The sequence below is a fragment of the Nannobrachium achirus genome (genome assembly GCF_963921795.1).
Source record: "Nannobrachium achirus genome assembly, chromosome: 3".
NCBI classification, from domain to species: domain Eukaryota; kingdom Metazoa; phylum Chordata; class Actinopteri; order Myctophiformes; family Myctophidae; genus Nannobrachium; species Nannobrachium achirus.
Genome location: NC_137812.1, coordinates 61162579 through 61189286, shown reverse-complemented (window position 1 = coordinate 61189286; position 26708 = coordinate 61162579). Strand labels below are relative to the sequence as shown.

Sequence of the window (26708 nt, the reverse complement as noted above, 5' to 3'; positions counted from 1 at the left end):
CATATCGTCGTTGTCGGTTGGAAACCTTGTATGTCCCAAACCGTTAGTTTTGTATTTATCATCTATAAAATGTACTAAACTAGTGAAAACAGCAGATCTACAAGCACACAACGCCTCGCATCGCAAGGCTGCGAGGCGTTGTGTGCTTGTAGATCGGCTGTTTTCACTAGTTTTGTGCGACAGTCTTGTATGATGAAGCAGGGCTTTGCTTTACCAAAAGACGTACACATTTGAAACTTGGAGATACGAGGTTTCTCCCCGACAGTGACGATATTTTAGTGATTATGTTGCGAGGAAAACATTGAGATAATAGCTATTTTGGTTAGAACTGACTGAAAATAACTTTGTACTTCAAGTTTGAGTTTGTGTGGATCACTAGCATCCTTTAAAATTGCCCTGAAAAACCACTTACAGGCAGCAGCCGTTCGCAACTGGTAAAAAATGAACCTAGCCCAACCCTACCCTCCCCTGCCCCTTCTTTGTATATACTGTTTGTTTTAGACTTACTGTCTCCTTTTTTGTTTTTCTTTACATATCTACTGCATAGTACTGTGTTCTATTTGTCTGTCATTCAATGTTATATGAGATACTTCAATGGTTTCCAGTGGAAATAAGCTTAGTCTTTTCATGGATCTCCTTTTAGTAGACCTTGTACCAGTGAACTGTACCGTCATGAAACTGTACCTTTTTCTATGCAAACTTCTAATAAAGTCTTCAATCAATCAATCAATGAAATGATACTAAATATTTTTTCAAGTGTCCAAATAAATTCCAAATATTATCAAATGATCTCGCGGCACCCCTGGACTGCCGTCACGGCACCCCAGGGTGCCCCGTCACCCACTTTGAAAACCCCTGCCATAGACCACAGTGTCAGGCGTTATAGACAGACAGAGATACGGACAAGCTGTGACCGTTCACATACTAATCTGCGACCTACGGTCACAATCAAGTGAATGCTGGAGATGTGGCGTACAGCATGGATTTCTACACAGAGAGGGCAATTCTATCAACATAAGATGCAGCATTCAAGTTATGGCACAGAAAGGGGGGCATTTGCATTTCTTTCACCAAGGTTACGTACGTAACCATGATTTTCTTAGTTTAGGAGAAATGCACTCCTACATGGGTATCGCGCCCCCTAGCGCGCAATACAGAGCTATAGTCCGGCTGCCAACTTAGCATTTATGGGTATCATAGGTATGATATTTGGTATATCGTTTTTTTTTTTATTGGCCTAAAATGTTGTCTATATATATACGTTCATGAAACCAGTAGCGCGGGAAAGGGGGGGGGGGGGGCTACAGCCCCCCCTGGTGCCTGGTCAGCCCCCCCTGAGCCCCCTCCAGTCGCATGAGCAGACTCAGCGCCGTTACCGAGTTATAGAATAGTAAATCTTCGTCCCCCCGACTTTCGGCACCTCCGCGCGGTCCAAGAAGATACAACCAAGCGCTCCCTACCTCCTTGCCCAACCCTGGCCCCCACCGTTGTGCTTAGGTTGCTAGGGAAACGGCAGATCTACCCGGAAGCAGCCTAGGTTTCAATCACAACGCGCGGTGCAGGGCTGCTGCAGGCATGTTTACTTTATGGTGGACTGTGTGTTTTGCTTCATTAATTTGCAACACATCACTTACACTTACCAAGGGATTATTGCATGACATCATGGACAGTTCATTCGCTATCAAGGATAAAGTGAGGTTTTAACAAGGTAAGAAGATTGACTTTATAATGTGCTCTCTCTCTCTCTCTCTCTCTTTATCTCTCCCTATATTTGCAAAACTGTCTGCCGCCGTGCAGACCCTAACCCTTTTCTGATGTGGGCTTTGCGCTGTAGTTTATTGTTCTGCATGGCTGGGGGTTTTATATTTTTGAAACACACTGTTGGTGAAACAGAACATGGCATTGTAGTGTGTGTGTGTGTGTGTGTGTGTTGCCTGTCTGTCTATGGCTCCTTGCTATACCATTGCGTGGGGGGAAATCACCGACCGAAACGGTAATAAAAGTCCCCCAAAACTGCAATAAAAATCACCCAAACCCGCAAAAAAAACGCAAAATTTCGCGTGGCCGCGCCGCAGGCACGGACACGCACGGACACGCACATGAAACCACCTGCTGACGGCCTGTCAGCATTGAGCAATTTCTTTTATAGGGGGTAAAAGTTTGGGCCCATCACTTACTATACACTACTATAAAGGAAAAAAATACCCCCAAAAAATCTGCTTTAAAGGGCCTACACCATGCTTTTAAAACTATATTTTTTGTATAAATATATGCTCAAAATTGAGTCTTAGACAGGTTTTAACCCTCAAAAAACACTCGGACCATTCTTTTTGTTTGTTCTAGCTCTACTATAATGAGGCTCTCCAGCTGCAATACCAAAACGGCCTCTGTTTGCTCAGGGGCGCATCTAGTGGGGTTTTTCCAGAAAAAAAAGAAGTTTTTTGAAAAAAAAAGAAGTTTTTTGAAAAAAAAAAAGTTTTTGAAAAAAAAAGTTTTTTGAAAAAAAAAAGTTTTGAAAAAAAAAAAGTTTTTTGAAAAAAAAAGTTTTTGAAAAAAAAGTTTTTGAAAAAAATGTTTTTTTGAAAAGTTTTGAAAAAAAAATTTTGAAAAAAAATTTTTTTTGAAAAAAAAAATTTTGATTTTTTTTTTTTTTCAAAACGGGAAACGAGAGTGACGTCACTCTCGTCAACTCTCAGAACAGCACTGTTCTGAGAACCCGTGGAAAGCTTTTCATCTCTGTCTGCCCAAAACCAGAGAAAGACACAACGGTCAGAAATAGGACTTTGTGAGGATAGAAGGTGCCAGTGGGACCCCAAAAAAAGGTTTTAAAATAGAAAAAGTGAAAATTCATGGTGTAGGTCCTTTAAGTAGCATGTGAGGGGTCAAACAAGGGTTAATAATTATTCTGAATCCATTGCAAGCATTTGTTTTGCATGAAAAACCTTCCTTGGGCTTAAAAAGCCCCCCATGAAATTGTGAAAAGTGATGACTCATCACTAAACCATATTTTTGTTTGTCTGTTTTTAGGCCAAGGAATGTTTTTCATGCCAAACCAATGCTTGCAATGGATTCAGAATAATTATAAACCCCTAGTTTGACCCCTCAGGCCCTCACATGCTACTTAAAGCAGATTTTTGGGGGTATTTCTTTACTTTTATAGTATAGTGTAGGGATGGGTATCGTTCACCTTTGAATCGATACGATACCTTTTTCGATACCTGGGAATCGATACGATACCCTTTTCGATACCATTTTTTATACTTTTTATTTAAGTTTAATGATGATGATCACAGTACAGTGTGGCGGAGCGGAGAGAATAGTCGTTGGATAATCATCATAATAATAAACATTAATATAGGCTATTGTCAGCTATTTTCCACAGAGTGTAGTCTACTAAAGCAGTCATTAAACTCTCAGTAGCCCAACTGTTATAGATGCGATCGGCCAGGGGTGCGTTACAGAGTATCAAAACGAGGTATCGTTCGTTTGTACGTGAACCGATACCATTCATTACTATAGACAATATTTTAGGCCAATAAAAAAAGATATACCACATTCCATACCCCACCTCAGCCCCGACAAAACTGTCAAAAGTGATGACTCATCACGAAATCATATTTTTGTGCGTCTGTTTTTAGGCCAAGAAATGTTTTTCATGCCAAACCAATGCTTGCAATGGATTCAGAATAATTATAAACCCCTTGTTTGACCCCTCACATGCTAAAGCAGATGTTTTTGGGGGTATTTTTTTCCTTTATAGTATAGTGTATAGTAAGTGATGGGCCCAAACTTTTACCCCCTATAAAATAAATTGCTCAATGCTGACAGGCCGTCAGCAGGTGGTTTCATGAACGTATATATATAGACAACATTTTAGGCCAATAAAAAAAACTATACCAAATATCATACCTATGATACCAACCGAAACAACATTTGTCGGGAGGGTATGTCCATCAAAACGCTCCACCGTTTTCTGTCATTTAATCGAAATGCACTCCTACATGGGTCACATAAACCTCTGGAAGCGCACACCCTCACCACCCGCACGCTCTCAATGTTGGGCTACCACGCCACAGGCCCCCAAGCATCTAGAGCCCTGACAGACCGAAATCTGCCTTATGCACTAAAAGCAGACCAGGTCTGCCTTATACAACCCTGACAGGCTGGAGCCCGCCTCATTCACTAATAGGCCAGCTAGCAGCCGTTTTATAAGGAAAAACATTTTTGGAAAATATTTGAAGAAACTAAATGTGTACTGTCTCTTTAAAAGTGTAATTTATAACGCATAGTACGACGGTGTCACGCAAAAAAAAAAATACCCAATCAACAAGCTCACACAGCATATGCTCGCACCGCGCTGTGAGCTTGTAGATCTGCTATTTTCGGTAGACTGAGAAGAAGTCACGTTGCAGGCAACGCTACGGATTCATTCGCACGGAGCGACATATTATAACTCTATGGCAGGCATTTTGAGTATCCCAAACGGATTATTATCAATGGAATCATTCATATTTTCAAGCACCACATACTTTGGGTGGAAGAGAATGGTTGTCGCGTTGCTCCAACAGCCGACGCTTGCGTTGTTTCAACTCTTCGCAGACATTCAAAGTTATTGCACTTGGGTGGGTCTTATGTGATGCACTATGGACAATTAGTGCCTCCGCATTGTCGAAGTGTTCCCTCCCGAGCATGTAACCGTGGCCGTGCTGCATATAGCCTATGGCTATTGCATTTACCGGTAGCTCTCCCCTTGTCTTTTCTAAAATATAACCAAACTTTTTAGCGTTCGACGCGTTCAACCATTGTTCCACGGCACGCTCTTGCAAAGCACACAACTATCAATGACGCAATGTAGCCTACCTCCCGTCCCGGCCCCCCATGACGTGACGTTATGACGTGACGTTATGACGCTTACCCGATAACAGGCTCGACAAGCAAAAGCTTATTGATACTCGGGTCTCGATAAATTCAGAACCGGGTTTGTAATGGACCCGGTTTTCGGGCTCCATCCCTACCGGTGACTCCAGTTCCACACACCAATCCTCAAAGATCTTCCACCTTGCATCATACGCCCTAGCGTTTTAATCGTGCCGGGTTGGGTAGGAAGATCTCCTGCCCTGCCTGCCGCACCAGATCTCTGATCGGTGGGCGGGGCAGAGGATTGTCGTAAAGGAGGGGGGTTATCTCCGACCTCCACACGCCCCAACCTGGGGCCACCAACAGGAGGTCCAGACCGAACTGCCTGACTCGCTCCAAAGTCTGGAGGATCAGTTCCAGCGGAGGAAAAACGTACAGCAGTACCCTCGGCCAATCGTGAGCCAGGGCATCCAGCCCCAGTGGAGGGTTCCCCGGACCCCGTCACAGAAAAGAATAGTGCACACTTCGCGTTCTCTTCTGACACGAACAAATCAACCTGAGGCCGACCAAACCTGTGCCAAATCTGTCTTGCCACCGACGCGTAGATGGGCTCCCCTCTGGAATTCTCCCTGTACACACCCTGAAAATCTAGAACTAAACCTTTTATGTTGGATAGGCCCCGTAGGGGGGTTTCCCTGAAGGATATTGGTGTGTGATGTGGTATTGTGGTACTGGACATGCAATATTCAAAGGATGTGGATGTCCCCACAGGGGATTCTCCCTTGTGTGTGCATTTTGAAAGAAGAGACCTTGTTTCACAGACACATTCTTTACTGGAGAAAAAACAACAGGCACAAATACATTTGGCACATTTACAAAATTGTGCTTTTCCTCCACACTCTGTGGAAGGAATAAAAGTGCTCTGTGCTTGGGCGCCGGAGAGCCGTCAATGACCCTGTCTCCGGGCGCCGAGGGCGAGTACGCCCTCTTGCCCAAAATGTCATTTCCCCCGCCCCCTCCCACAGGACTTCACTGCTGCGCTGTAGGGGGGCCGGGTAGGTGGTCGGTCCTCCTGTGGTGGGATCTCTGTCTGCTGTGACTGCGGTGCCTGCTCGTACCTGAGGAGGAGGGGGGCCTGGAAGAGCGGGGGGCCTTGCTGCTCTGACGTGGGGCCCCCTGGGCCCTTTCTTCAGGGCGTGAGGAGTGAGTCGACTTGGGGGGTGGGGGTGGGGGTTGGGGAGACGGAGCCAGGACGGCGTCGACCACCTCTTTCTGGGCGTTGTTTGTCCCCATGATCTCGCGGAAGGAAGGGCATGGCACCCCCCGAAGAGGGTCTGTGTTCAGGCCCCTAAGCTCCTCTCGTCTCTCGCTGGCTTTAGCGGTGTAGCCTAAGAAGGAGACCTTTTGCAGCCAGCGAAATCTCTACATGCTGACCGCCACCATCCCTCTGCCAGCCCACTGGATGGCATGGACGTTGCTGTCTATGGCTAGCTGGAGCATGGCGTCCCAGTCTGTGTAGAACTCTGGTGGGCGTAGGAGGGAAGGAAAAGCGTGGGACGGTGCCGGCTAGCCCGCCACTGTGCATTGTAGCAGTAACAGCATGCCTAGGAGCGAAGCTAGCACGGATAGGTTCGACTTCAGCAGAGACAGAGCTGAGACAGGGACATACCGGGATGCAGAGCTGGTTTCAGGCCCGCCTCTCTGTCCCAAGGCCTCGGGGGTCTGCCTGGGCTTAGCGGCGTTCATGTTCATCACAACCAGAAGGCGTTGGTGAAGCGTGGCGCAGTCCATCTGGGCACAGAAGGGGCAGCTGGAAGGGAAATAAATTCCGGGGCCAGGCGTGGGAGAGCTCCAGGCACCCAAAGCAGATAGAGTGGGGGTCGTCCGAGGCGATGTAGTGGCTGCAGGCTAGCCTGGCGGGGCCCGACGTCATCTGCGTTCACTCACTCATTCCTTCCACAGTATAATGTCTGGCCTTCGGCCTATTGGCAGCTTGAAAAGTGGGCGGGAGTACTTGCCTTGACAGACAGACTCCTCTAACCAATCAGCGTAGCAAAACATCTCTCAGCCAGTCGGAAGAACGGCAAACAAACTAGTTTTTTCGGCCGATGAACTCCGCTAGCGCATCCCCCGTGTTACTTTTTAATTGTTGTAAATGATTCCAACTCTGAAATAACTGCACTTATTGCTTGTTTTATTGTTAGAGCGTTAACTGTTACACCTTGTTGCATCGCGAGGGCAGCCATTGTTGTTTTGAAAATGCTGCAGCATGCATCTACGTCACCGTCTACACATGGACCAATCAGGGAAAGCTTTTCACTTGTTGTAAGTAAAGACTACGTTTGTTGTGCGGAAGCAGTCACTGATTGGCCCCGATCAGAGAATAATCAGTATACTCGCTGCCAATCCCCGGAAGTCCAGACGTTATACTGTGGAAGGAATGAGTGAGTGAACGCAGATGATGTCGGGCCCCGCCAGGCTAGCTGCAGGCGGGATCCCCACAGAGTCGGGGAAGGGAAAGGGCTCCGGTAGGATCCGGAGAAAACATTCCCTCGCTGGACATAACGAACGGAGACGAAGCTAAGCTAACTGGTAGCTAACTGCAGCCTACCGGCTTGTAAACAAACAAAGAAAACAACGAAGAACGAGAAGTTTTCTGAGCAGAGCAACACTGAAGGGCGAAAAATCCTGTTCGCCGCTTTAGGCTAAAGTTGAAAATTGAACTGCACAGAAGAAGTAAGCTGGTAAACAATTTAGAGTGTAAGGAGCAAGTAGTGTAGACTGCCGTATCGTGTGTAGCAGAGGAACGGAAGAGGAAGTACACATGCCCATAGCTTGGTATCGCGCGCTAGGGGGCGCGATTACCCATGTAGGAGTGCATTTCGAGTAAATGACAGAAAACTGTATTCATGGACTGCAGAGGGCACTTTTTACAGACAGGTAAAAGGGCAGGGGCTGTAGCCCCCTTTGATGTTTATGTGTGCATGTGCCTGACACCCAACCCTATACACTTTCCCTTCATCTCTGTAAACCTCAACCATAAGTCTCTCTCCTATTTGCACAATACCGTTTTCTTGGTCATCTATAATTCATCCTGTGAATCATATGGTGCATGTGCATGTCTGTATTCTGTGTATTTGTATGGGTATGTTAATGCTTGCTACCGCAAGTGCATTTATGTCATGGTTTGTTGTTTTTGCTTTAGCTTTTGTTCATTTAGCTTTCATGGATACATTAATGCAAGATGTCTGTTATTCTGTGGGTGATCAGGTGGTGTGGGAGCGGAGAGTTTCGGGAGAGCTTTTGTTTTAGTCTCTGTTAATGTATGCATATACTGTATTTGTTGTTGTGTCTATTGTCTGTATTTCTGTGATAAGGACCCTCTTGAAAATGAGATGATACATCTCAAAGGGTTATCCTTTCAATAAAGGTATATAATATAAAGACAATAACAATTTCACTTACGTAGCTCTGATGTCGATGTGTAGTTGGTCGCTGTCCACGTAAAAGAAGGAGCTGCCAGGGATCAGTTTCACTTCAAAACTAGGAAGCACTAGTAGAGACAGGGATGAGAAATTCACTCGTCTGTTCATTCATATTTCATGTTTGCTGTTTACAAACTTAAGTAAAAACCTGAGAACTTTTTCCACCACAGCATAATAACTCTTACCGTATTCCTTGACCTCAAAGTCAGCCGAGTAGCTTTCCTGAGGGTTGTTCTGGAACCGGGCCACCACCTTCCACATTCCAAAACTGCAACACACACACACACACACACACACACACACACGCACACACGCGCACACCCACCCACCCACCAAAAAACATTAAACTTTGTTAACCAAAGGTTGTTGCGTCTTTGGACTCTTTCTGTCCTACAACAGTGTTTCTCAACCCTTTCAGGCCGTGACCCCCTCCACCCTGACGAGCATTTGGAATTGTAGGAATTGAGGCATTACATTTAGTTTGATTCGGTTCCACAGATAAATATTGTGAAAATAGCAGGTCTACAAGCTCACAAGCTTGTGAGTTATTAGATAATCTATTTTCAAATCTTTTGTCTCTTTCTTAAATTATTTGACAATTTGGCCAACGTTTGAACACTTTTTATATTATAGTTTGTTGATTAATTTTGATGCAGTTGCCTGCCTTAAATTGTCACTTCACTGCCATCACCAGAATCATGTGAGGACTGATGAGGTGCAATTATATTATTATGGTATATTGCTTAGTATTTGCTAGTTTGAGTCCTGAGAACATGGAGGTAAACACCATTTGTAGATGAGGTCAGAAGGTAGGGAGGATAGATGGAAGGTCACAGCTGGCAGCAAGTCAGTGGCTCATTTCGTTTTATGGCCATGTGAAGGAGATAATAGACCTGCAGCAAGCCCTCAAAAAAGGCCTTAGTTTTTGAGATACCCCTACCCGAGGTATAACCAAACACAACCATGTTTTTTCTTCTCTTTAGGGTCTCCCATTAATGAAATGGATTGTTGTGAAATGTTACTTTTGGCGGAAATGTGTTTTTTTGGCTATTCTTTAGACCTACCCCAATCTCTGAAAAAGGCAAATCCGCCTAGGTCAAAGATGACAAAAATGCCTATAACTTGAGAATGCTCACTCTTATCCTCATAAAATCTGCTGAGATGTGAACCAGGTGTCTACCCTACATCAACAAAGAGTCAGAAAGGAATGTACCTAAAGAAATACTGAAATATTATCCTTTAAACACACCTTTAGTTTAGGCGGAAATTGTACTTTTGTGGTGAGGACTTCTTTACTGTCTCTCATTTACAAGAAAAACATACATTTATGTCAAATAAGATGTTACTGCATTGCCTAAGATGCTACTAAACAATAACCAGTGGTTGTGTGGAGATAGCTTGTACAGTTTTATTGCAAATCAGATTTCTTTAGACACACCCCCTCCACTGAAAAAGACAAATTAGGGAGTTAGGTGACATACTGAAAGTCATTTTTGGGAGGTCCAGTTGGCTGTACACAGAACCAAACTATCACTATATGAATAAACCAATAATATATTTGATCTAAAATGACTACATTGATCAAAACACAGCAATGCCTTTTTTCCCCTACTACTCCCATTCATAAAGTAATTGTTGTGGAAATGTATTTTCTTTCTTTTCAAATCTTTTTTATTGAAATGCATGTCATGTTAAGGCAGGTATACAAAGTGATGACACCCCAAATCCCATTCCCATCACAATGGTTATTGACACAAAGTAGCATGAGATCTGAAGCTATCATAGAACATAACATTCTAATGTAGAATGAAGAGAATCCTGCCCATAAAAAGGGTAATAAAAGAAAACATTTTTTCCCTTCCGTATTCCCAATTTGGTGTTGAAGCCAATTCCCCAAGCCCTGTTGCTCTACGCTAGATCTATCCATGCTAATCCCCAGTGGAAATGTATTTTAAGGCAAGGATAACATTGGCAACTAAATTCAGAAAAAAAGTAGAAAGTGGTCTTTCTGGAGCATACCAGGGCAAAATAATGATATCTGGCTTTTCAAGACACTGTCTGAGTACACAAGTGATAATTTCACCTGTGTATTTTAAGCCTCTCTCTATATATAGGCGAAGATTTCCATGGATAAATAACACTCGACTTTTGGATGTATACCAAATTATAAGGTTATAAGTCCTTATCATTTGACATTCACTAACACTAAAATAAATCAATTATCAAGTGTTTTTGGAGGTATGGAATCCATATAGAAAGACAATATGGATACATGGCAAATGGTGCATTTGTATAGCACCTTTATCCAAGGTGCTTTACAAAGATTGTGCATTACATTCACCCATTCACACACACATTCATACACCGATGGCGGAGGAAACCATGCAAGGCACCGGGAGCAACTAGGGATTTTGAGTCTTGCTCAAGGACTCTTCGAAACGAACTCTGGGACAGGGTCTCACTTAATCCCATTCAATAACCTTGCTCTTTGCATGTTCTCTCTTGGTCAAAACTAATGTGGGCATGATTGGATCTGTAATACTCTGTGTCAGAGTGAAGCAGAAGTCAGTAATCCCTAAAAACAGAATAGAATCTATGGGGGTCAGACTTGGCTGTGTATACTGATGACTACTGGCACAAAGGCGTGACCAAATCATGTTGTGTCTGACCCTGGGATGATCAATCTGTGGCTGACTGTGCTCCTCATCCCCACTGGCACACCATAGAACAGATGAGAGGAGTTCATCAGGACAGCTTGCTCCTCCCCTCTGTGTCCACCTCCAGACTGTCCTGTTTAACTCAAGCTTTGGAACTTCCTCACCGGCTGATTCTTTTTTTTGCATTGCTTGTGTTAATAGGTTTCCTTCCACCACCACCAACTCCTCCCCTTGGATAGGTGTCTGTGTGTGCGCATGTGTGCTCCTGCGTGCACACACACTCGCTCGCTCGCTCACTCACTAGTCACTACCCTATGTAGCTCTGTAATCCCCACATTGTCATCCATGAAGTTGTGAGGGTGGACAGGAAGGGTGACAATATGGCTCCTTGGGGAGCACCAGTGTTGGTGACATAGTCTGCAACCAAGCCTAGATCCACTTGCACTGACAGCTTCAAGGCCAACTGCTGTGGATGTATGGTATTGAAGATGCTTATGAAGTCAAAGAACAAGTCTCACATTGCTACCAGGAGCAGAATCTCAAAGATCTTCTTGACATGCAATGTCAAAACAATTAACTGGCATGTAGTCACTGAATGCACTGGGTGTCCCTTCTTAAACACCAGGACATTTTACTTTACTCAACCTCAGGAAGAGGTTGAATATATGCTGGAATGCAGCTGCCAACTGCCCAGTGCACACCTTGAGCACACAGGGGTTGTTGTTGTCTGGACCCCTGGCCTTGTTAATGCTGATCCTGTTAAGGGGTGGCCATATCTGAATGGGTATAGGAATCTGGGGATCTTAAGGTTGCTAGTTCACCAATCACTAATCTGTGTTAAAGTGTAATTGGGAGAACCAGTCTCACAAATCTGTCTGCAGTGATATTAATACAAGTATAGGAGAAATGCTGTGGCTCTACACAAGAGGGAGGGTGGATTGGAAATTAGGGTGACAAACTGCAGTCTCCTGGGATAGGATTAGGTGGAAGAGAGATGCGGATGGGAGAACTGGTGCTGGAGGGTGGGTCTGGGAAAGTAACATTGTAGAATTCCTTGGCTGCCGCCAGAGCCGCCTGAGTCAATATGGACAGTATTGAAGTTAGTGTATTATTGTGTATTATTATTATATTGTTGTTGTTATTATTTCATCATATCAAGACAAGCTCAAACTTGGATTTAGGTAGGAGATACTGATTTAAATGATTTTTTAACATACATGAAAATATAATCCATCTTGTTTTAGTCATTTTAGAATAGATAAACTACATTATTGGGTTATTCATATTCTGATAGTTTGGTGATGTGGTACAGTACAGCCACATGGACTTTCCCTCCCCAAAATGTCATCTCCCCATTCAGAATTACCTAATTTGTCTTTTTCAGTGGAGGGGGTGTGTCTAAAGAAATCTGATTTGCAATAAAACTGTGCAAGTTATCTCCACACAAACACTGGTTATTGTTTAGTAGCAACTTAGGCAATGCAAGAACATCTTATTTGACATAAATATGTGTTTCTTGTAAATGAGAGAAAGTAAAGTAGTTCTCACCACAAAAGTACAATTTCCGCCTAAACTAAAGGTGTGTTTAAAGGATAATATTTCAGTATTTCTTTAGGTAAATTGCATTCTGACTCTTTGTTGATGTAGAGTAGACACCTGGTTCACATCTCAGCAGATTTTATGAGGATAAGAGTGAGCATTCTCAAGTTATAGGCATTTTTGTCATCTTTGACCTAGGCGGATTTGCCTTTTTCAGAGATTGGGGTAGGTATAAAGAATAGCCAAAAAAACGAATTTCCCCCAAAAATAAAATGTCACAACAATCCATTTCATTAATGGGAGACCCTAAAGATAAGAAAAAACATGGTTGTGTTTGGTTATACCTCGGGTAGGGGTATCTCAAAATCGGACGGCCTCTGCTGCTAGACTATAAGGAGTTCTTGGCTTTTTAACAAGCTCTGACTGAGGGGAATGTGTTATTGCTTTTGCTTAGCTAATTATGAACTGAGAATCAGGGTAGAGCAATTCAGTCTGTCTTGTCTGTCTCTTGGTGTAGGACGTATGTACATGTGTGTGACTGTTACAGCGCTGTAAATAAATGTTTTCTATATCTTTTAACATCGTATCTGAGTCAAGGTTTTGCTGATCTTTTGAGAGTTTCAATTCCGCTATGGAGTCCATAAATTAAGTAGGATTTCTACCTCAGGACCAACCTGGGGGCCCCAAACCATAGGTTGAGAACCTTGTCCTACAACAGGATGGCTTGATCAACCAGAAGGTAAGAAAAGAAAAAACACCTGACAATTTCTGGGAGTTCATAGTTTCCAGAGTGGAGCCCAGACTTCAAACGGACGGTCTCCACTGGCAAAACGATGCCATCAGGGGTCTGGTGAATTAAAAACAATAGTGAACAACCATTAAACGACCATTACAAGGTAATTAATTCACTTATGACAAGCATGTTGATAACTGGGCACAGTTGCAAAGTGGACAATTTGCTAATCTATATTGTTGTTGTCGAAAACCGGTTGTCTTGTATTCATCATTTTACATTTTAAAATAGTGAAAATAGCTGATCTACAAGCACACAACACCACGCAAGGCACTGTGTGCTTGTAGATCCGCTATTCTCACTAGTTTTGTGCGACAGTCTTGAAAGCAGGGCTTTGCTTTACGAAAATCAACGTACAAATGTAAACTTGGAAATACAAGGTTTCTGCCCGACAGTGACGATGATAAAAATGTGTTGACCTGTCAGAATCTGAAATGATTCTACTAGAGCAGTGCTTTTCAACCAGTGGTCCGGGGACCACCATTGGTACCTGAGGGGGTTCCAGGTGGTCTTGAGAGTGTAAAATGAAACCAAATGGACACAATTATTGTTAAAGAAGTCTACACAATTAGAGAATATAGAATAATTTTGATCAACTTTTTCCTGTTGTATACATCAACAATCAATGGAATTGTGGACAAAATCTTATCCAACGATTACATAATAGTCTTTGGTTTGGGTCTGAGAGGCTAAATCTAAAGGCGTGACCAAATCATGTTGTGTCTGACCCTGGGATGATCAATCTGTGGCTGACTGTGCTCCTCATCCCCACTGGCACACCATAGAACAGATGAGAGGAGTTCATCAGGACAGCTTGCTCCTCCCCTCTGTGTCCACCTCCAGACTGTCCTGTTTAACTCAAGCTTTGGAACTTCCTCACCGGCTGATTCTTTTTTTTGCATTGCTTGTGTTAATAGGTTTCCTTCCACCACCACCAACTCCTCCCCTTGGATAGGTGTCTGTGTGTGCGCATGTGTGCTCCTGCGTGCACACACACTCGCTCGCTCGCTCACTCACTAGTCACTACCCTATGTAGCTCTGTAATCCCCACATTGTCATCCATGAAGTTGTGAGGGTGGACAGGAAGGGTGACAATATGGCTCCTTGGGGAGCACCAGTGTTGGTGACATAGTCTGCAACCAAGCCTAGATCCACTTGCACTGACAGCTTCAAGGCCAACTGCTGTGGATGTATGGTATTGAAGATGCTTATGAAGTCAAAGAACAAGTCTCACATTGCTACCAGGAGCAGAATCTCAAAAATATAAAAATGTGTTGACCTGTCAGAATCTGAAATGATTCTACTAGAGCAGTGCTTTTCAACCAGTGGTCCGGGGACCACCATTGGTACCTGAGGGGGTTCCAGGTGGTCTTGAGAGTGTAAAATGAAACCAAATGGACACAATTATTGTTAAAGAAGTCTACACAATTAGAGAATATAGAATAATTTTGATCAACTTTTTCCTGTTGTATACATCAACAATCAATGGAATTGTGGACAAAATCTTATCCAACGATTACATAATAGTCTTTGGTTTGGGTCTGAGAGGCTAAATCTCATAAAATGGTGGTCTGTGGCTCACATGCTGAATAAATAATGGTCCTTGATATGAAAAATGTTGAAAACCACTGCACTAGGGTAGACATTTAAGCATACAGTATACTATAGATGCATTTCCCTAGAAAACAACATGGTGCTCTGGTAGCACAGGTCCTGACAGATTATGACAGGACACACGCTGTAGCTACAGCTACATGTTGTGTTTATGAAAATACTGTACCACAATCTCAATGGAAATGGAGTCAGTTTGGTTAGCATTAGCAACCTCCCCGTCGATGGGCACCATGCCAGGGTTCACAGCAAACATCCTGAAATTAACTGTGTGTGTGTGTGTGTGTGTGTGTGTGTGTGTGTGTGTGTGTGTGTGTGTGTGTGTGTGTGTGTGTGTGTGTGTGTGTGTGTGTGTATGCGTGTGTGTGTGTGTGTGTGAGAGAGAGAGAGAGAGAGAGAGAGACAGACAGACAGACAGACAGACAGACAGACAGACAGACAGACAGACAGACAGACAGACAGACAGACAAACAAAGTTTTGACTTTTAGTTTCACAATAGCATTACAGTCTGCATCTTCTGTCAAAACATAAAAGCCCTGGAAAGTCAGGGCTTCCAGAAATACCTTGTGTCCTCTCCCCCAACGCAAGCATACTGTGTACATTCATTGTATATAAAGAATTACCTTTCAAACAATACTTTTCCATATTCTTCAGCATTCATGGCTAAAAAGTTATGTTTAACAATCTTTTATCAGAGAAAAACATTCCTGCCGTGCTTACAGTACTGTGCTCAGCTAGTGGACTCACCTTTAGTATTGGGTGTGTAGATGGTCTTATCTGTTTGGATGAAGATGTAACCAGACTGGAAGGATACCATGACCACTTTCTCCAGCAGTCGGCCTGGGAACTGAGCTTGGAGGTACACATACTGCTTCAAGTTGGGATCCTTCTTAAATTTATCAGATGGGATCTAAAACCAGGAGAATACGATGGCATTGTGACATTCAATTGTGGTATTCCGAATCTCTTTTTTTCTTTTTTCTTTTTAACTTTAATGTAGAAATACTCCATTAGAAGTAAAAGCCCTGTGTTAAAAAATGTACTTGAGTAAAAGTACCAAAAATATTGGTATCAAAATGTACTGAGTCAAAGCGTCGTGAGCTTTTAGATCGGCTATTTTAGAATAAACAAGGTATAAAATTGGGCTATTTTGCAATTGAATCTACATCTGCAATGTAAACTTGTAACTAACATTTTGAAAATATTGTAGCTGTAATAAATTGCTTCTGAGTTACAGATTCATTCATCATTTCCTATTCTGCTATTTCTAATTGGAAATTAAAATAATCTACCACTATTACAATTTAAAGTTCAGGTGAGACTTCAAAATATACTGACAACATTTTGCAGGGCACAAAAAGTATTTCTAGTGTACCGTAAGTTGTCCGATTGCTTGGAAGTTGTTGGCACTGTTAATGGTTACAGCTGTGGATTTCAACAGCCTTGATTTAGCCGGATAGTCCTTCACGTTGATCTGAACGTTCTGTTCTCCATCTGTACAATCTTGACACTCCACAAAGATGTTTTCTGGAGATCCTACACGCAACACGTTAGGAGCAGACAGCACCTGCCTGCAAACCAGAAGGAGAAAGAGAGAGAGAGAGAGAGAGAGAGAGAGAGAGAGAGAGAGAGAGAGAGAGATGGATCATGAAGAAACAGATAAAGTAGGTCTAATAATAGAGAAATGTGTGCGTGCGTGAGAGAAAGGGGGCATTAGGACTGTAGATCTATGATCAGTACAGGGATTCCTAAACTTTTCAACACCAAAGACTCCCAAATAACCTCTGGCTGCTAATTCAAATTTTGTTTTGCTAATTATTTGGGGGCCCACTTGTAATATCCTCACGGCCCACCAGTGGGCCAGAGCCCACAGGTTAAGAATTGCTGGTATAAAGTTCTCATCAGTCCTGCATGAACATTGATCATGTCAAATGATCATCCTGGACAGGATCAATACTACATTTCCAACATGTCATCACGACCGGTCAATTATTTTTGCTTTGCTTCTGACAGAATGTACTCAGCAAAACATTAAACTAAACAGAAACAAAACCACACCCAGTGTGAAGTAAGCGGTGCTATGAGTTAATTTCATTAAGAGTCCCATGAAACTTGACCAATGTGACACTGGTCATACGTACCAAGTATTACAAACAGACACCAATTGACCAATGAATGACAGTCCGAACAGACAGGTTAGCACCGCTCAAAAAAACATTGTCCCTGAAGAGGGATGTAATGCACAATGAACCTGTTATCTAGAACAAAGCAAACTCTTAACTGTACTCATTGAAAAGGGGATATTTACACAAGATCCCCCAAAAATGGGTCAGTGACAAAAAAAATGGGTCCCTACCAAATATTTGGGAAATACAGGGGTGTGTGTGGGTATCGGTGTAACCCCACCGATACCTGCCTCTTATCCTCTGGACCCACTCCATTCTGCAGGGTTTCCCGTCACTCCCCACCCCAAACACACACACACACACACACACACACACACACACACACACACACACACACACACACACACACACACACACACACACACACACACACAAACAAAAAACATTGCACTTTCTGCTTTATTGATTTTTCTATTATTTACCTTCCTAGGACATTGAATCCATGGCTTGCTTATTCCCGTGTTCATTTAAGGTCACTGTTTGCATGGAGGGAATAGGGTCCTGCTTAACCTTCCTTCTCGGGCTCACCTTACCACTTTTTAATTGTGGGGTGGCTCATGGTAGCTGACAAAGTACAGCATCTTGCAATGGGCCTGGTGTACAAGATACAAGATGACAAAATACCAAAACGTCAAGGATGTCCACAATTACAACACATCAAACAATCATACTATAATTTTACAGAGTCACTCTCTCAGTCAGTCACTCTCAGTCAGTTGGTCAATCTTGTGCATTTCCACGTATTCACTGGCTTCAGCAGCTAGCCAGCTACACTTCCCCTCAATGGAAAAGTGTGTCTTTGTGACACAACAGCGCCACTTGGTCACCAGCGATATTGCAGCTCATGCTCAGGCTACATGCACGCACACATGCACAGATAGTAACACACCTACCTACACACACACTCACGCTAAGGAGACGGTGTACCACCGCTCAAAAATCTAACCAAGTTTGAAGTGAGCGGGTACGTGTGCGTGGCCGTGTGTGCGTACCATTTCATTTCAGGGTCGAACGTGCACGCGTGTGTGCGTGTGTGAAGCAACAGCGACACTTGGTTACCAGCGGTATTGCAGCTTATGCTACGCACATACGGACAAAGTCACTCTGAGGAGACGTGTGACCACCGCTCAAAAGCGAAATCACCTACCTGGGTACACAATACTCTAGGAGGTGCACTCATTCTGCCCCTCCTTGACTATGGAGTCCACGTGTATGGTATCGCGATGCCCCAAATCAAAGCTCCAAACAGCCTAGAAGCCTGTTGCAGCCTGCCAGGGTTAAATCCTTGGTTCCGACCTGGGATTTGTGGTTGGTGCTGGACTCTCTGACTAATATAAGTCACCTTTTGAACCTCAGGGGGAGGTGGACATGATCGAAGCACCTATCTTTAAAAACAGGTTTGTTGTTGGCCCTGGTGACCATCAAACGCATCAGTGATATTCACACACTGTTCAATGCACTCTGAGAGCACACATTTTTCTGCAGGGAAGGTGACTATTAAGCCGAACTCAGCGTTTGTGCCTAGGCTAAGAACCCTTTAATGAAATGTGTTCCTGTGGAACTGCAGGAGTTTCGCCCTCCCCTGTTTACATCACAGGAGGATGAAAGGTTACATTGTCTCTGCCCGGTGAGGGCCCTGAAAATGTATATGGCAAGGTTCAGCAATAGGTCAAGTTCAAATTCAAGTTCAGAACATATGCATTGTGCAGGCGATCTCTTAAACAGCAAGAAGGAAAGACATACCTGCGCTGACGCCTACAGTATGGTGAACATTAGGCTGTAGCCCGACGAGCCTAGTTCAGAAAGCCACATTTTACACACACCACCGAGGCAAGTGTGGCACCCACAAACCAACAGAGTGGAGAGACAGACAGCTACAAACCAAAATAAATATGCTTTAAGTAGGAGGGGTCACATTAGGGGTTTTTCATGATTCTGAATCCATTGCAAGCATGTGTTTTGCAGGAGAAAAAAAAACACCAGCTCTAACACCAAAGACCTGTATTAGTTTGTATTCATTTTAAACAATGCATGTAAACCCCATCTGCATAACATGGGTACAACAGCCACAGAAAGATTTAGACAAATAGCCCCACCTAACCATGTGACACCATTGTGTAAATTCCTCTTGCTAACACGCGATTCATTTTTAAATGTTTAATATCCAACAAACTTTTATTACAAAACAAACACAAAAAAGTAATTTTACTCTGACCTCTAAAAAACACAAAATAATAATATAAATGTCTTTGATGTCTTAAAATAAATCTCAGGTAGAAATGATTCTGATGTTATGTTACATTGATTGATTGATTGATTGATTGAAGTTATTATTAGAAGTTTTGCATATAAGGTACCGTTTCATGACAGTAGGCTACATTTCACTGATACGAGGTAATCTAAAGGGAAACTCAGGTAAGGCAAAGCTTGTTGCCATTGAGATCCTTCTCTTTAACTCATATAACATTGAATGACAGACGGATAGAATACAGTACTATGCAGTAGATATTATCTTAGACCGGTAAGGCATTTAACTGCATGGGTTCAACTGCAAAAATGAAGCACCATGCAGTCACTTTGTAATTCTAGAGTTAGTGTATAAGCGGTGATGGAGAATTTGGTGTTTGTTTGTCATCCATTGTTTTGTGTAAATAAAACAGTGTGTGCAAGGGTCTTAAATAAGTAAGCAATTGAGAAACTGCAAACTAAAGTTTCGTTTTCCAGTCAGCAAACATAACCTTTAGCAAAAGGTCTGTAAGCTTGCGTAAGCTCTTGCATTTGTGGTTGAACTTGAACAGAGACCTTGTAAAGTATCAACTACAATCTTTTCTTATTTTGTAGAAGAATAATTCAGAAGTAGCTTTTATCGACTACCTCTTTGTTCCCTCACAGAAAATAATGGCTTCTATCTTCCCTCAGCAGTATGTTCCCTCAGGGGATATATCTTCAGATTATGCTCCTTCTTTCAGTTTACATTCAGCTATGACATTTATCATGCACTTCCCCAGAGTGACTTCAAATATTTCCTTTCAGTTCTAAATGATTATTAAATATATTGCATTATGAAAGTGTGGAACAAATATAAACTCATTAGTGCCAGCTCGTTCACTAATGATGTAATACACAGGGGTTGTGTTTATTACCTCACAGATGGTTAAAGTGAAATAGCAGAGCCTTGTCTACAATCTGTAAAACTCAACACAATCTCATAAATAGCATTCCAAAAGATGAAATGGAAATGGATTGGGTGATGGTTATATTTAGACATAAGCTTATGCACAAGTTTATGTGGTTTAATGAATACATTTTCTGTGCAAAACCATTTCCTGATTGTTTTTCTTAGTTTTATAATTTAACAATTAAACATTAAATTCATACCCAATATGCATCGTTGCTAGATAGGCAGATTTAAATGAGTATTAATATTGAAATCAGAATTGTTATCAACAAACTTCAATACATTCAATCAAGCTAGAGACCCCCCCCCCCCCCCCCCCCCCCCCCCCACACACACACACACACACAAACAAACCCGCCCTCTCTCTTTCACAGCAGAATTTGTTTTTGCTTTTCACTCGCTTGCTGTGCTTGTGTTTTAATCTGTTCCCTGTGTGTATTCAGTTCTAATCCCAAATCACGGTTTCTCTGTTTTTTCACCTGTACTAGTACCAACTTTACCTTTATTCTGCTTTTATTTATTTGATTATTTATTATCTCGTTGTTGCATTTCCGTCTTGCAAAACTTGTCCAGGCAACATTGTTCTGTACCTGTATGAATGAGTGATAAATTAACCCTCTCCCCTTTTCTCACATTTGCCCAAATTTTGATATTCATTCTACTCCGGCCTCTGCTTTGCTTTGTGTGTTTTTCTCTTGTGTCTTTACTATTGTAAGAATGGAGATGTGCACCCAAGATCAGAAGGATGAAGAAGAATAAAAAGGATGAGAGCAGATCTGGCTTTTATAAGACTTTGCACAAATGCACAGAGAAAATAATGAACACTTTCACCAAACAATAAAGAGAACGGACGATACTGAACATGTTCACTAGGCAGCGAGAAGGCTAAGGAACTAAGGAATCAAACTCAAAACATGAGCAAGCATCCACCAGGGTTGACTTGATTCTTGACTTGACTTGAATGGCACGAAGCTGCAGAGCTTCAGCACCATGGAGAGTGACAGATTCAGAGCTCAGACCAACAGGCGAGGATGAGGGTGGATGTCACAACTCATTTGTGAATTCCCCAGATACTCTTGTCATGACTTTCATGTTGGTTTACTGTTGCATTTGGGCAGAAATTGAAAAGCAGAGATCCAGTGTAGGAGGGGTCCGTATTAAAACGTACCGCCTGACGAAATGAGCTGTGGTTTTTGGTATTTTGATTGATTGATTATTTTGTAGTACAGTACAAGTACAGTTAAACACCATGTGGCGTTTAAGACTCCCGTGCCATGAATGTACCGACGCAATGCTACATTATCTATTCTTGTACAACAAGGTCCCAAGGTACTTGGATGGATTGGATTCAATGTTGTTGTTGTTGTTGTTGTTTTCTTTTTCATTTCCATGTTACAGAAAGATTTCCTAAGTATAATGAAGTTTTAATTCATTTCAGACACATTTCTATAAATATTAATAAAAAAAAAAAAATATATTGTACATATTCGGATCCCCGCACCCTGACTAGGACACTTACAGCTATATTTTCATCCATGCCTTACCCCTTATCCTAGCCTTACATTAAGACACACTTGCAGTGACTTCTGCATTGTGACGTGGGACTGCTGCAGGAGCATCTTACCGACTTGTCAGACAGGTCGGGGCATGGTCGGCAAAACTGCAATTGCGGCTCTACACATGCACAAATGCGAAATATAGCACACCGCAGAAGAAGAAGTTCTGCTAGATGTATGCGACTTCTGCAAGAAGCCTTGTTTAATGTATTAGTCTGTATTTTTAAATAAAATTATTTTTTACTGTGTGTGTGTCGATTCCAAATCGAGCATCACTGGTTTGGTTAAACATGGCTGCACTTATCACGTGACGTTCATCCATTCCCCCATTCGCTCATGCAAGGACATGACGTATGTGTATACGGAAGAATTGACGGGTTTCTGGTCCACGTTACGCTGATAAGAACTAGATGCGTGCGCAGGTCGGTACCAAAATTAGCCAATGAAACCAGCGTTCCCCAAAACAACAGGTTTGGGGATTGGACGGAATTGATTACATGATACAGTCACTTGTGCATTTAGTCTCAATGTTTGTAAACAAGAAACCCGTCTATGCACAATAATGCTTCCCAGCCACCAACGGGCGCTGTTGCAGCTAACATTGTAGCAAACGAGGAAAAGCAGAACACTTGGTAAAAACTGATTTTATTTAAAAGTACGGACTAATACATTAAACAAGGCTTCTGCAGAAGTCGCATACATCTTCGCATACATTTTGCAGAACTTCTGCGGTGTGCTACATTTCGCATTCCTGCATGTGTAGAGCCGCAATTGCAGTTTTGCCGACCATGCCCCCGACCTGTCTGACAAGTCGGTAAGACGCTCATGCCGTCGCCCCAACGTCACAATGAGAAAGTCTCGGCAGAATGCGTCTTAATGTAAGGCTACCCCTTATCCCTAAACGTTTTTGCCTTTTTAATTTATTTTTATATTTTGAAAAAAATAAAAATAAAAAACATTTTAAATTACTTCAAATAGACATTCTACATCGAAACATTGTGAGCATCAAGCGGCTACCGAACTGTTAGCTTGGCTCCATCTACCCCCACCCGTGTTCAGAAGGCTACTCGGTCTCGACCCGATGACACCAACGGCGACTAGTGGTCCAACGACATCACCAGCTCCCGAGGCTGCTACCACCGTGCCTAGAAGCCTCTGCAGCGGAGCTAGGCCGCTGGACTCCACCAAGAAAAATCAAGCAGCAATCCATCACACATCCAACAACAATAACGGTTGCACCGAGAAAGCCCCCAGGAATCCTGTTTTAAAAAAAGTACGTAAATCAAAAATGTTTTAAACTCTATATCAAGCCAAAACTGTTTGGGACCCTCGGTGCAAACCTAAGGGTTTTTTCTGTGGCCACGTAAATATTAGAAGCATGGGTAACAAATTGAACCAATTGGAACATCTCTTTACAGAGTCCAATATTGATTTTTTGGGACTATCAGAAACTTGGCTGACCAACAAATCCCCCACAGCCCTGGTGAACAAGCCAGGATACAATGTATTCAGAAAGGACAGGTCACAGGGGGCTGGGAGGGGGGGGTGGGGTGGCACTGTGACTTGCAGAGAAAGTGTGGTGCCTCCTGACATTAACTTTGACTGTGTAGGGGTAGAAGTGTCTCTATCTGAAGAAATGTCTTTCACCATTATATTAAATGTCTTTATCGCCACCCAAAAGCTAAGATTGACTTTTATGACCAACTCAAATTGCTCCTGAAATCTAGGGAATCAAAAACTGAAACGATTATTTTAGGTGATTGCAATGTAAACTGGGATGATAAACAAAACAGGAAAAAATTAGGGATGGTCCGATCAGGTTTTTTGGAACCGATCACCGAGCACCGATCACAAAAGTTTGATCACCCGATACCGATCAATCACCGATCCGATCAAGTTATTATTTATATATTATTTATATTTTCTAAATGTTAATATTTTAACATTAATTAATTAATTCACTCATGAATTCATTTATATATTTGCCTTATAGTTATTTACCAGCATTACTATGTATTTATTATCATAGCAGTAACTAATTATTCCTTCAGCACTGTGGAAATCAATACCCCAAAATGGCCTCAAGTGGGCATACTGAACGGCTGGTTGATCGGATGCACCGATCGGATCAGTGAATTTACCTTTTGATCTAAACCACCGATTATCGCCGATCACGCTTTGATCGGCCCGATCCGATCCATTGCCGATTGATCGGTAACATCTCTAGAAAAAATCTCAAACGAATTACTGATTCCTTTAACTTAGAGCAGCTAGTTTAACAGCCAACTAGAGTAACAAATAAATCCCAAACTAAAATTGACTTAGTGTTTACTAATAAAGCAGATAGGATAGTAAAAATTTTCATTTTTTTAACCGGTCTATCTGATCATAATGTAATACTCCTAGTTAGGAAACTCACCAAAAAGAGGTTTGCAACTCACCCCCCTGTCCTCACTACATTCCCAAAAATAAGCTACAACAGCTCTCACACTGATGTTGAGACAAATAGTTCTGAATTTGTTACCAAACTGGAGAAGTTGATATCCTCATTCTCCACAAGGGGACAGAATAGGTCTAGAGCAGAACATGTTTTACCATGGCTAGATCTCACCTGCAGAAACATGATGAAAACTAGGGACTGCTTACTAAAACAGAGTCTTAAAACCGGTTTGTCTCAGACATTTGTCTCAGCCAGAAATACTGTAACACAGCTTATGATGAAAGCAAGGGTGTAGCAAAGAAGGTTTGGTTCTGAATAAGTTGCTAGGTAAGCAAAATGTTCAGAATAAAAACACGCTTGAACTAAAATTAGGTGAGGTCACTGTAAATGACCCTGAAACACTGGCCAGCACTTTTGATAATTCATTTTTGTCAAGTATCACTGATAACTAAACTGTTCTCCCTCCCTAACATCTCATCCCGTCCAATCTCGATAACACAGCCCATCCGAGAGCTAGAGGAAATAAATGAGAGTGAGGTAAAAAAAGATTATTGCCGAACTGAAAGTTTCCAAAGCCAAGGATGCATATGGGTTTGACACCAACTTCCTAAAGACTCACAGTGACTCCTTGGCTAAACCTATCACCATTCTGGTTAATCAGTCTATTAGACAAAATGTGGTTCCTTCTTCCTGGAAGGTAGCTTTGATTACACCCATCTTCAAATCAGGTAGCAAAGTTCTGGTTGAGAACTAAAGACCCATCAGCATCCTCCCCAGCATATAAGATTGTGGAGAAGAGGGTTGCTAAGCTAATGATTAAACTCTCAACAAGGGGGGGACACCACTCCACCCAACACTCAACTGAAACGGCAAATAGTGTATTCATTGAAAGAACTAAGAAGAGTCTGGATACAAACCCATATGTAGGTGCTGTTTCTCCAGACTTCAGACGGGCTTTTGACACCGTAAATCACCACGTCCTCCTCACAAAACTATCATATTTCAATTTCTCCATAAATTCAATTAGCTGGATACAATCATACAATATCAAACCATAAACAGTGTGTGGTGATAAACAGTGTCCAGTCCCTGTATGTTGATAATCCAGTAGGAGTTCCACAGGGATCCATTTTAGGCCTTTTATTGTTCTCTTTATATATCAATGATTTACCAGATGTGTGCCCAGATTGCAATGTACAAATGTATGCCGATCTTCACTGTCGTCTTCACTGCCCATGGCAAGACCACTGAGCAAATCTCTGAGAGTCTAACTAGTGCACTTGACAGGGTACACGCCTGGCTAGGCAATGCCTGCCTCATGCTCAATGTGGAAAAAAACAGTGTTTATGTTGTTCAGCAAGAGTCACCATAGTGAGATCTGGTGTATTATCGAAGGGGGTGGAATTGTAGTATGTCACATTTCAAGTATCTCGGTGTAATCTTGGACTCCAATCCAACCTTCAAGAAGCACATAAAAAAGTAAGTAATACTATTAATTACGATCTGCGAAACTTCAAACAAATTCGACCCTACCTAACAATAGAAGCAGCCAAAACATACCTTCACTGCATGATTTTTTCTCACATGGAATACTGTTTTACAAACTGGTCTTTTGCAAATACAACAACCACCAAACCTATTGAACAGGTTTTTAAAAGGGCTATTAAAATACTAGACAAAAAACTCTTATCACCACTGTAACGTTCTGGAAAAGTACCACCTCCTCAGTTTTGAAAATTTTAGGAACTTTAAAAACGCATGTTTAATATATAAATGCCTTAATGGTCTGGCTCCCCCTCCTCTTATGGAATGCATCTATAAGAAGAGGGACATTGGACGCAGTACTAGGTCAACATCCAGGGGAGACTGTGAAATTGATTTTAGAGGAACTACCTTTGGTAAAAATGTTCTCTCCATAAATGGTTGCCAATACTGGAACCAGCTCCCTGCCACAATTAAGCCGGTTTTCCACAGGCCCGACTCCACACCACTCCACACCACACCGCCCACTTGTGTCAGGTTTTCCACTACAAGGAACTGGGTAGAGTGGTGTGAAAGTGGTACTTAACGTGGTACTATAACGGCTCCACTCTTGAGGTGGTCCGGCCTGGGCTAAGTGAGGCCAAATCAGTGACGTATACACGCTGCTGATACTGATTGGTCAGAGACAGTCTCACGGCAGAGCTGTGTCTTTCAACACAACAACTTGAGACAGATTTTAGTATGCAGTCACGGCTGCAAATCAAATATAAAAGCAAAGCCTGTTTGTTTTATATATCTGAGGCAGAATTGTGTTCCCCAGCCCTGCAGTTGAGATGCCACGAAGCACCAAGAACATTAACCAACACAAACAGTGGACATAGGCTATATGGTTGCGAGTCGCAATTATCAACGGCAAATGCGTC

The 26708-nt window shown here is 42.4% G+C and overlaps 1 protein-coding gene across 2 annotated transcripts in view; it reads right to left on the bottom strand.

Annotated features, from left to right (window-relative positions):
* LOC308280912 (complement C3-like) overlaps nt 1-26708 on the bottom strand; it is an 89120-nt gene that overhangs the window by 31510 nt on the left and 30902 nt on the right. Inside the window, exons 2-7 of one of the 2 annotated variants that reach the window (XM_080720977.1) lie at nt 16319-16514; nt 15691-15853; nt 15112-15209; nt 13297-13385; nt 8528-8610; nt 8323-8410 (exon numbers count right to left, since the gene is read on the bottom strand). The exons of the other annotated variant lie outside the window; for it this stretch is intronic. Coding sequence (XP_080577103.1) covers nt 8323-8410; nt 8528-8610; nt 13297-13385; nt 15112-15209; nt 15691-15853; nt 16319-16514 — 717 coding nt within the window. The remainder of the gene's footprint in view (nt 1-8322; nt 8411-8527; nt 8611-13296; nt 13386-15111; nt 15210-15690; nt 15854-16318; nt 16515-26708) is intronic. 2 annotated transcript variants of the gene reach the window in all.